At 39.6% G+C, this 12,635-nt stretch overlaps 1 protein-coding gene across 6 annotated transcripts in view; it reads right to left on the bottom strand.

Annotated features, from left to right (window-relative positions):
- LOC140480880 (uncharacterized) overlaps positions 1-12,635 on the bottom strand; it is a 284,964-nt gene that overhangs the window by 72,864 nt on the left and 199,465 nt on the right. For all 6 annotated transcript variants that reach the window (XR_011961423.1, XR_011961422.1, XM_072576428.1 and 3 more), the window contains exon 9: positions 7,758-7,828. Coding sequence is in view for 4 of the 6 variants with exons in the window: in XM_072576428.1 (XP_072432529.1) it covers positions 7,790-7,828 (39 nt within the window). In the remaining 2 variants the exon portion in view is untranslated. The remainder of the gene's footprint in view (positions 1-7,757; positions 7,829-12,635) is intronic.

Genomic DNA, 12,635 nt, shown 5'->3' with positions numbered 1-12,635 from the left:
CACTGCTCCAGCTGCCACATCGGTAAAGTCTTCATCTGTTCTTTCTGCATACTTCCATTACATGCTGTCACTGCTTGCACTGAAGTCACTGCTTGCACTGCTTGCACTGCTTGCAAGATAGTATCAACCCCTGAAGCATGCATGATTGCCACAGCTACTGTTTTTGAAACCAAAGCAGAATTCTTCACACACAAAAAACGAGTCCTTCATTGCTAATAAGTGAAACAACTAAATCGTCACCTGTTTATTATAACTAAATAATTCTCATAGATAGACAGTTTTAGATCATGTTGAACTTAATTCTTATTATTCAACAGAAAGGAGGCTTGAAGAAAATATTAAACCCAAACGTAAGTCGAAAACAATATTTATTTAATTTACTCTTTTAATATTAGTCACTCAAGAACAGTGCAATATGTGACATATATGAAGCAAATCAAATCACCTTTTGTAATGCAATGTCTTACGCAATGCAGTGTCTTACTATGTAACGACCATACGTGAGGGAGTTATTTATGTTATCAAACAAAATTAAATTGATTGATATCACTTAGAGAATTGGATGAAAGACCTGGTTTTTGGATGATATGAAACAAATGATTTATAATCAATATATCCAAAAGCTACTTTGCGACGGCCATCCCCTGACTACACATGCCTACCTAATTGTCTCATCCTACCCGTCAACCACCTTGCACCACACTGCTTTCCCATCCACCTGCCACCCTACTCTGTCACCACTCGCCTGCCACCTATCATGTAACCCACTTGCCACCCTACCTGCTTAACCAACTACCTGATACGCTAACCTTGTTACCTTACACATTTTCCCCATAGCTTCTCAAAAGGGCTTTGGTCTTTTTTTAAAAAAAACATTCTGAGGATTTTGGGCTGCATGCTTGGACAACATTTGTTTCCCATCCCTAGTTACCCTTGAGAAGGTGGTGGTGAACTGTCCTCTTGAACCGCTGCAGTTGATGTGGTGTAGGTAGACTCACAGTGCTGTTAAGAGAGGGAATTCCAGGATTTTGATCCAATGACTGTGAAGGAACAGCGGTATATTTCCAAATCAGGATGGTGAGCAGCTTGGAGGGGAACTTGCAGATGGTGGTGCTCCCATGTATCGGCTGCCCTTGTCTTTCTAGACAATAGTAATTGGAGGTTTGCAAGGTGTTGTCCAAGGATTCTTCGTGAATTTATGCAGCGCATCTTTTAGATAGTATTCCCAGTTGAGAATCAATGGTGGTGAGAATTAATATTTGAGAATCCGGTGCCAATCCTAACCTGAAGGGTATCAAGCTTGTTGAATATTTTCAGAACTGCACTCTTCCAGGCAAGTGAGTAGTGTTTCATCATACTCCTGATTTGTGGCTTGCAGATTGTGGACAGGCCTTGAGCAGATAGGAAGTGAGTTACTGGCAGCAGGATTCCTAGCCTCTTAATTGCTCTTATTGCCAACTATTTCTTTAGCTAATCCAGTTTAGTTTCTGGTCAATGGTAACCATTGGTAACAATCCCCAGATTGTTGATAATGGAATATTAAAAACTTTATGAATGAAACACTGTCTAAGGAAAAGCTGCAATAAGCACTCAAATGAATGAGAATCAACAAAGTTTGTGACCAGCGTCAGGGAGATAGAACGTAGAACATAGAAATATACAGCACAGCAAAGGCCCTTTGGCCCTCGATGTTGCACCCACCTGTGAAATTAATCTGATGCCCATCTAACCATTCCATTATTATCCATTTGTTTCTCCAATGCCCATTTAAATGCCCTTAACATCAGCAAGTCTACAGGCATGCCATTCCACACCCCTACTACTCTCTGAGTAAAGAAACTACCCCTGATATCTGTCCGAAATCTATACCTCAATTTAAAGCTATGTCCCCTCATGTTAGCCTTCACTATCCAGCCTACCTAACCCTTTGATTATCTTATTGTCTCATTTAAGTCACGTCTCAACCTTCTTCTCTCCAACAAAAACAGCCTCAATTCCCTCAGCCTTTCCTCGTAAGACCTTCCTTCCATATCAGGCAACATCCTAGTAAATCTCCTCTGAACCCTTTCCAAAGCTTCCACATCCTCCCTATAATGCGATGACCAAAACTGTACTCCATACTCCAGGTGCGGCTTTACCAGTGCCTTGTACAGCTGAAGCATGACCTCATGGTTCTGAAACTCAATCCCCTACCAATAAACGGCAACACACCATTTGCCTTGTTAACAACACTATCAACCTGGGCGGCAACCTTCAGGGATTAGTGCGTCTGGATACCAAGATCTCTCTGTTCATCAACAATGCCAAGAATTTTACCATTAGACCAGTACTCTGCATTCTGCTTCTTCTGACGTGAATTACCTTGCACTTTTCTGCATTAAACTTCATTTTTCACTTCTCAGCCCAGCTCTGGACCTTATCTATGTCCTTCTGTAACCCACAACATCCTTCGACGCTATCCACAACTCTGCCTATCTTAGTGTCAGTTGATGGCCTAGTAGAATTATTGCTAGAATATAGTCCAAAGCCCCAGGTACGTTCTGAATAAAGAAGAACGAACAAAGAAACAGCATAGGAACAAGCCCTTCGGCCCACGAAGCCTACACCAACACATTGTACCTTTCTAAACCAAAAACCTTCTGGCTCTACGAGATCCATATCCGTCTATTCCATGCCTAATCACAATGCCTCTTAAACTTTGCTATCGTATCTGCCTTCACCATCTGCTCTGGCAGCACATTTCAGGCACTTACCACCCTCTATGTAAAAACCTTGCCTCTCTCATCTCATTTAAATTTTCCCCCTTTTACCTTAAACCAGTGTCCCCTAGTAATTGACATTTTTAATCTGGAAAAAAGACTCCAATTATCTATTCTATATGTTTCTAAATCTCCGTCAGGTCACGCCCTCAACATCTGACATTCAAGTGAAAATAAACTGAGTTTGTCCAATCTCTCCTCATAGATAATACCCTCCAAACCAGGCAATATCTTAGTAAACCTTTTCTGTATCCTCTCAAAACCTTTCTAATTCCTTCTGGTTGTGTTGCAGCCAGAATTATGTGCTATATTCCAAATGTGGCCTTATGCAAGCTCTAAACAGCTGCAACATGACCTGCCAATTGTTATACTCTGTGCCCTAACCAATGAAGGTAAGCATGCCACAATCCTTCTTTACCACCTTATCTACTTGTGTTACCACTTTCAGAGAACTGTGGACCTATATGCCTAGATCCCTCAGTATGTTAATACTTGTAACGGCTCTGCCACTTACTGTACACTTCCCTCCTGCATTAGACTTTCCAAAATGCATTACCTTGCATTTGTTTGGATTTAATTCCATCTGCCATTTCTCTGCCCAAGTCTCCAGCCTATCTATATCCTGCTATATCTTCTGCAATTCTCTTCACTATTCACTGCTTTCTCAACGTTTGTGTCGTCTGCAAGTATACTAATCAGACCACATACATTCTCCTGTAAATCAAGTACATATTACAAACAACGGGAGTCCCAGCTACCTTAAGGCTTTTCAAAACAGCCAACTCCTACTCCTTTTTATATCAACTTGCCCTAGAACATCAACATAAGCATTTCTAGACTCACCATCCACCATGTTCTTCTCCTTTGTGAATACCAATTCAAACTAGTTGTTAAGCATCTCACCCACATCCTCTCCAGGCATAAATTTCCTCCTTTGTTCTTGAGTGCACGTACTCTTTCCTTATCTCCCCTTGGTTCCTCAAAACTCAAAAATACATTGGAATTTTTAAAAAATCCTATTTGCCAAAGAAATTTCTTGGCCTTTTCCAGCCCTCCAAGCTCATTGTTAAAGTTCTCTAAGGGGACAGGGATTTGAATGCTACCATGAAAACGGTGGAATTTGAATTCACAAACAAATCTGAAATTAAGATTCTAATGACAAGCTTGAAACTGTTGTCATTCATCAGGAAAAGCCCATCTGGTTCACTAATATTCTTTGGGAAACTGTTGTCCTTTTGTGACTTCAGACGTGGGGCAATGTGACACACTCTTAAAACATGATTGACACCCACATCCTCTGAATTAATTTTTTTTAAAATTCCAGCTGAGGCTTGCAAAACTGTGAGATTTCTTAAACATTTGTTCAGGGAATGTGGGCCTCGTTGGCTACACTAGCATTTATTGCCTAACACTTACTGCCTCAATCATAAATAAGAGTCATCCATATTACCACAGATTTGGTCTGGTAAGGATGGCAAATTCCCTCCGCTAGTGAACCAAATGTTTGTAGATGATAATCGACAGCAGTTGCATGATGACCATTAGACCAGCTTTTTATCCGAGGTTGTTATTGAGTATTGATTCCAATGACATGATTCAAAACCATGTCTCCAAAACATCAGCCTGAGTTTTGGTTTGCTTGTCCAGTGATATTACAATTAAACCACCATCTGCTCTGGTGTTGGTTTTGGGTCAATTTCTGATATGGAGTCATCCAGTCATAGAGATGGACAGCACAGAAACAGACCCATCCATCATGCCGACCAGATATCCTAAATTAATCTCATCCCATTTGCAAGCATTTGGCCCGTATCCTTCCAAACCTTTTCTATTCATATACCCATCCTGATGTCTAAATTTGTACTAGCCTCCACCATTTCCTCTGGCAGTTCATTCCATACACACACCACCCACTGCGTAAGAAAGTTGCCCTTGCTTCTCTTTTAAAGAGGGCGGCACTGCTGTCTCATAGCACCACGGACCTGGATTCGGTTCAAGCCTCAGGCAAGTGTATGTGTGGAGTTTGCACATTCTCCCCGTGTCTGCGTGGGTTTCCTCCAGGTGCTCCGGTTTCCTCCCACAATCGTAAGATGTGCAGGTTAGGTGAATTGGCCATGCTAAATTGCACATAGTGTTCAGGAATGTGTAGGTTAGGTGCACAGGTCAGGAGTAAATATAGGAGAAGACGGTAGGGGAATGGGTCTGGGTGGGTTACTCTTTGGAGGGTCAGTGTAGATTTGTTGGGCCGGAGAGCCTGTTTCCACACTGTAGGGATTCCACGATCTATGATAAATCTTTCCCTTCTCAACTAAAACCTATCCCCTCTGGGGATAAGACCTTGGCTATTCACCCTTTCCATGCCCCTTATGATTTTATAAATCTCTATAAGGCTCCGATACTCTCGGGAAGATAGTTCCAGCCTTCAGCCTTTCCCGATAGCTCAAACCCTCCATCCTTGGCAACATCCTTATAGATCTTTTCTGAACTCTTTCAAGTTTAACAACATCTTTCTATAGCAGGGAGACTAGAATTGAATGAAGTATTCCAAAAGTGGCCTCCCCATTGTCCTTTATACTCGCACATGACCTCCCAACTTCTCTGCTCAATGACTAATAAAAGCAAGCATACTCACATTTATCTAAATTAAATTCCATCTGCCACTCCTCGGCCCATCTCTCAAAGCCCGAGGCTGATGTTCTGAGGGCACAGGTTCAAATCCCACCATGCGGTGAAATGTAAAACCAATTTTAAAAAGAATTAAAAGCAAGCCTAATGTTGACCACGTACCTATGGTTGATTGTCATTAAAATTCAGTCTGATTGATCAATGTAATTTAAGGTCCTTACCTGGTCTGGCCAACTAGATGTGTATCAACACTGTGAAATGACCTAACAAACAATTCAGTTGAAGGGCAATTTGGTATGGAAAGCATGTACTAGTAGCCTTGCCAGTAACATCCACAATCTAGCAACATTCTTGATGAAGGGCTTTTGCCCGAAACATCAATTTTTCTGCTCCTCGGATGCTGCCTGACCTGCTGTGCTTTTCTAGCACCACTCTAATCTAGACTCTGATCTCCAGTATCTGCAGTCCTCACTTCTGCCTCGAAACATCCACATCCCATACAACAATACAAAAAGCTTTATTTTAAGATGTATTATTCAGAACCTCCTATAGTCTGATTCTTTCCATCAATAATCAAGGAAGTAACTTCTTGACAGTCCTGAACCATCTCTCCCTTTTCCATACAATCTAAGAAAATATAGAGTCATAGAGATGTACAGTACAAAAACAGACCCTTCAGTCCAACTTGTCCATGCCAACCAGATATGATAAATTAATCTATTGCCATTTGCCAGCATTTGGCCCATATCCCTCTGAACCCTTCCTATTCACGTACCCATCCAGATGCTTTTCTCCTCCACCATCTCCTCTGACAGTTCACTCCAAACAAGCACCACCATCTGCACGAAAAAATGTAGGTTCCTTTGGTCCATTTTAAATCTCTTCCGTCTCATCCTAAACCTATGTCCTCAAGTATTGGATTCCCCTACCCTTGGGAAAACTTGTTCTCTTTACACTACAACTACAGTTTTAATATTTATTTCCTTTCCTAATGGTCCCTTTTCTAACGACATCTTTAGATGTTCCTTTTACTGCAATCAGTCTCCTAGTTGACTTTCAACAATTAGCTTTCTATCTTGGATTAATGATCATATTGAATAGTGGAGAATTCTTACCGAACCAAATGGCCTTACATCAGTTCCTAGTTTCTATTTTTCACCAACTTCTCAAGGGCAACTAGGAATGGAAAATAAAGCACTGGTCCATCCAGCCAAGCCTCCAGCCCATGAATAAATAATGAAACACCTGCTTTCTGACTAATGCTAGATTTAGAAATCATTCCAGAAGTTTTTTCAAATGATTGTGCTTTTTTTAAAAATTAACACATGCAAAAATAATCAACACACATCTGCCTCTATTTTGAAACGAAAACTCCAATAATGAAACATATATAAACATTTTAGTTTTTACAAGAGGTTAAAGGGAGTTAACTTTGGTGAATGGGTTTTTATCAATTAGGATATCTTTTTGAAAAGTTTAAAAAGTCAACTCATCAAAATAGACATTAATAACTTTAGAGTCGAGAGTGTGGTGCTGGAAAAGCACAGCAGGTCAGGCAGCATCCGAGGAGCAGGAGAGTTGATGTTTTGGGCAAAGGTCCTTCATCAGGAATAAGTTTACCTAATTATAGAATGAATCCTAAGATCTGCCTATGAAGGGTTAAAGTTGAGTTGACGTGGAGGGTAAAAGAGCAAACAGTGATGCATTTGGGGCATAGGTTGGCATGCAGTGATCTGAAGTTTAACATAAGAGCCGCAGAGAGCCCAGAGAATTAGTTATAGCAAGCAGAGGTTAGCATGGAGGATACAAGGAATCATAAGGTGGTATGGATTAGGCATGGGGAGGATGAAGAAGGCAAGGATGTGTGAGAGATGAGAGTTGAAGGTTTTTTTAAATTCTTCTTTAACGCTGCAAAAATGTACCACAGCAATGAAGAAGGCTTTCCCATAGCCCTCCTAAACACCCAAAAGCCCTTGTTCCTGACTCCAAAAACATTTCATGTCAGCAAGCAGAACAACTGTGAACATCAATCCCCAAAATCTGAGGTACTCTTTTCCAGGCTGGCTTTGTTGAGGTGGAATTGTTCTAATTCTTTACTTCTTACCCACTGTAAAAATTTCAGGTCCAGGACATTAAAGAGCGTTTCTCCTTTAAGTCAAAAGTAACAGTTCATTTAAATAAAAAATAAACTTCCAGAAAATTATTAAATGGGAAACTTGTTAAAGGTGCACAATACCACTGGTACGTCATTACTGGAAGTGTACTGAAAGTACCACTTACACATTTAAACAGGCTAACTTCACAATTTTAATAAGCAGTTAATGATTGACAAAAAAATTTAAAAGTCAAAAGTTCAAAGAAAATTATACTCACTAAGTATCTAAACAGTGAAATAAAACTCCATGTCAATTCTTTGTCCACAGGAGGGATAAAGCGTGATACAGCTGAAATTAAAAGACGTAAGTAATTGAATGAATGAACAATCAAACTGCATTTGAATTTTGACACTGTAACCCGTGGATTTCAAAAATATCAGCACAAAGATGACATTTGTAACTTTAAGATTCAGTTGTAACTTTACAGTATGATTTTTAACTGAGTTTCGCATTTTCAACATAGCAAAATCAATTCAACATCTCTTTTTTTTACATCATTATTTGTTCCATCATACAATAGTTCCAAAGCATGGGCACAAATAGCAGGAGACAGTCCTATCAACCTCACTAAAAGCTGGGTGAAAGATAGCTTAGGTGCTGAATATTGTAATCAGGCTCATAGCCAGAAGTCTCTATACTGGGGTTTGGTGTAGTATCACTTGTCCATTAAGTAACAAGCTTCACATAAAAATGATTGAATCTTAGAATGACAGGCTTATCGTGGGCAATATTTCTCCCTGGTGCAATAGGCCCAGAACAAGACGCTTAGGATTTGTGAGAGGTTGTTTCATACTCAGTTGAGGTGAAACATCTCACTCAGAGGGTGATGAACATATGGAATTGTCTACCACAGAAAGCTGCACAAGCCATGTCACGGAATATATATATGAGAAAGAAATAGACTTCTAGAGTTTAAGATGTGAAGGGATATAGAGACAGAACAGAAAAATGGAGCAAATTTAAAGGATCAGCCATGAGCATGTTGAATGGCAGCATGGGGTTGATGGGCTGAACTGCCCACATCTGCTCCTAATTTCAGTGATGTGAATTCCACAGCGATTTTCTGATTATTTCTGAACACATAGGAATGAAATTAGCAGGCGTAAAATTTACCTCACCATATGCAAACAATGATGTTGATTTTTTTTCAATGACTTGTACTGTTACCCTTATCCATTGATTTTCAGCTCTTTACCAACATTGCAAGGCTGACTATAACATCCAAGGATTTCAAGTTTTACAGAAAAAGCAATGGGCAGGGGCCAGGTGTAGCAAAGAAACTGAAGTATATATGCAATAAGATTTTAAGATCCAGAGTTTCAAATAGTAAGACGTATTCTTCCTTGACAGAAAATTGCAAGAATGATATCTTGCGAAAGGTAATCTCAATAACAACAAAGAGTTTTATGGAAATAAATACTGTCAGTGATGTAAAACAGGCTGTGAACCGGTTATCATCTATATTACATAATCACACAAAATTAAACTCTGTCCCACTTTAGAGACTACTTTATGAAGTTTGAAACCAGATCTCACAAAAGTTTTTATTTTTGAGAAAGGAGGAAATGCTTTACTATGTACCATTTTAACAACTTTAACTCTTTTTTCACCAGAGAAGGCTGCTATTGAAAAATTAGAAAAAGGTAAGTACATATTCAAAAATACTTTATTTGAAAAGATATTTAAGCACTGGTGAAAAATGAAAGTACTGCTCATTGGGATATCATGCTAACATTTAATATTCTTTTCTCTGTTGATTGACAGCAGTAAGGTAGAGAATTCCACAAACTCAAAAGATTTCAAAAAAGTGATATATCATATCTGCTTTCTCTACAAATACATTGTTAATATACAATGTGGAGGACCCAGTGTTGGACTGGGGTGGACAACATTAAAAATTACACAACACCAGGTTATAGTCCAACAGGTTTATTTGGAAGCACTAGCTTTCAGAGCACTGCTCCCTCATCAGGTAGTTGTGAAGTAGGGGACCATAAGACAAAGAATTTATAGCAAAAGAGTCAAAGGGAATAAGGGAGAAAAATCTCTTTCAAGTTGAAGTCATCCCAAGCACAAAAAAAACGTTTATAGTTGCTCAATGTCTATCATCTCAATCCCAGGACATCTCAGGAAGAGTTCCTCAGGAAACTGAAGTACATATGCAATTAGATTATATATGTATATAAGTATATATATAAGTATACATACAATAAGTATACAATAAGTATATATGCAATAAGACTCAGACCCACGGTCTTAAGCCTGACCGTCTTCATCTGCTTCATCAGTGACCTTTCCCCCCATCATAAGGTCAGGAGTGGGAATATTTGCTGAGATGTTCACTCTGGAAGGTCATACTGACCAGAAACTGTAGACAAGCCATATAAATGCTGTAGCTACAAGGGCAGGTCAGAAGCTTAATTCTACTAGAGGCAGGAAGGCAACAGGGTTAGGGATGCTTCCATACTGCCCTTACAGCATCCATCGCCACTTCCAGGTTCAGAAGGTTAATATAAACTAGTCCAAACATGAACAAAGGACACGAATTCAAGAGGTGAAGTCAAACTATTTGCTCGAAATCAAAGCAGCATTTAAGCAAATGTAGCATCAAGGACCCTATTAAAACCGAAGTCAATAGATTCCGGAAAAATTTTCACAAGTCAAATCACATTCTGCACAAAGGTAGAGGGGTTTGAGTAACTGTCCCCTCATATTTGTACTCTTGGGGAGGTGATGGCCTCATGGTATTATTGTTGGACAGTTAATCTAGACACCCAGGTAACATTCCAGAATCTGGGTTTGAATCCCAAAGCAGATAGTGGGATTTGAATCCAATAAATATCTGGATATAAGAGTCTAATGGTGACCATGGACCTATTATTGATTGTTGGAAAACCTATCTCGTTCACTCATGTCTTTTATGGTAGGAAACTGCCAACCTTACCTGGTCTGGCCTGCATGTGACTCAGACCCACAGCAATATGGTTGACTCTTAACTGCCCTCTGTGCAATTAGGGATGGGCAATAAATGCTGAATACATTGTTTCAAAAATCAGTAACTTATTTTTCATACAGTACAAATTGTTCCCTTTGAAATTCTGTACTTATGCATACATCCTCAAAAGAGCAAGAGGAAGATTTTTGATAGCATTTCTCTTCAACAATATTGAACAGAATGAAGGTATTAACTCTCACAACTGCAATGATCGCAGGTTCAGAGGAAATTTCTTTGAAATGATATCTTATAATTCAGAGTTCAAAATTCAGATTTCTAAATTCTAAACTGTACATCAGCTGTCTCTTTAGAGAAGTCTGTATCTGCGTTGCCTAAGAATAATTTTAAATGCAACTCTGTTGTTTTGAAATTCTCTTCCAAACATTTTAACATTTCATCTATGTCAGTAGTTAATAAAGATATTCAAGGTGGCATTAGACTTTTGTTTTTAACTGTAAATTATTAACTATCTACTATTCTCTATTGATAGACTGGTTGTTGATTGAAGAAAAACAACTTTTACAAAAACGTAAGTTCCTGAGAATTTGATTTGTGTTGTAAGGGCTGCACAATCATTTAAAACATTGCTGGTCTGTGGTTTAGTGGGAACTATTTCGTGACACAACCAGTAAACTGTATCTCAAGTGATTTTTTTTAAACTTTTATTGGAATATACATTGGTAAGAATCCAACAGTAACAAATAGTTAAAACTAGCTTGGTTAGATAAAGCCCCCAGAATGAGGAGACTCTCTGAGACTCCTGTTCATTTTTTTTTCTTACACACGAGATGTGGGCAGCCAGCACAGAAAGGCAAGGATTAATTAGAGATAGACAAGCATGGATTTGTGCATGGGAAATCATGCCTGACAATCTGATTGAGTTTATTGAAGAGGTGACTATGAAGATAGATGAATGCTGTCTACATGGATTTTAGTTGAAAAGTGTGGTGCTGGAAAAACACAGCAGGCCAGGCAGCATCCAAGGAGCAGGAGAATCGACGTTTCGGGCATAAGCCCTTCTTCAGAAGTGGCATCATAGGTAGACAAGGTGGAGAAGAAGGCATTTGGGACACTTGCCTTCTTCTGTCAGAGGACTGAATATAGGAGTTGGGACATCATGTCGTGGCCATACAGGACATTGGTAAAGCCACATTTGGCGTACTGCATACAATTCTAATCAGTCTGCTGTAGGAAGGATGTTCTTAAACTGGACATGGTGCAAAAAGATCTACAGGAATTTTCCGGGTCTGGACAATTTGAGTTATAAGGAGAAGCTGCAGAGGCTGGAATTTTATTTTACCTTGGAGCTTAGGAGGTTGAGAGATGATGCTATAGAGGTTTATAAAATCATGTGGGGCACAGATAAGGTGAATAGCCAAAATCTTTTCCCTCAGGTAAGAGAATTCAAAACTAGAGGGTAAGAAGGAAAAGATAAGGAAGGGACCTGAGGGCCAACATTTTCATGCAGAATGTGTTGAGTATATTGAATGAACTGCCAAAGGAACTGGGATAGGCAGGTATAATTACAACATTTAAAGATATTTGGGCAGGTACATGGATAAGAAAGGTTTGGAAGGACATGGGCAAGTGAGACTAGTTTTCGTTTTAGTTTGAGAAACTTGGTCGGTTTGGATGTGTTCAGTGAAGGGTCTGTTTCCATGCTTTATGACTCTAGTAAAACATAGCGGAAGGTCAGAAGGCATCACAAATACCCAAAAAGAAATCAGGTTAGGAAAAGGAATGAGTCAGAGGTAAAGGGAGGGTAGGAATGTTTGAAAGGACTAGTGTATGCCTGAGTTGTTGCAGCTTGCATTAATGTCTAAAGGAAAGCAGCATAGTAGCTCAGTGGTTAGCACTGCTGACTCACAGCGCCAGGGACCCAGGCTTGATTCCTACCACAGGTGACTGTCTGTGTGGAATTTGTACATTCTCCTGTGTCTGCGTTGGTTTCCTCCCACAATGTGCAGGTCACGTGATAGGTGTGTTAGGTAGGGGAATGGTTCTGGGTGGGTTACTCTTCAGAGGGTTGATGTGGACTTGTTGGGCTGAAGGGCCTGTTTCCATACTGTAGGTAATCTAATCTCAAAAGAACAAGTTTCA

Source organism: Chiloscyllium punctatum, chromosome 8, assembly GCF_047496795.1.
Source record: "Chiloscyllium punctatum isolate Juve2018m chromosome 8, sChiPun1.3, whole genome shotgun sequence".
Lineage (NCBI taxonomy): Eukaryota > Metazoa > Chordata > Chondrichthyes > Orectolobiformes > Hemiscylliidae > Chiloscyllium > Chiloscyllium punctatum.
The sequence above is the reverse complement of the archived record's forward strand: the minus strand, read 5'-3'. Positions and strand labels throughout refer to the sequence as shown.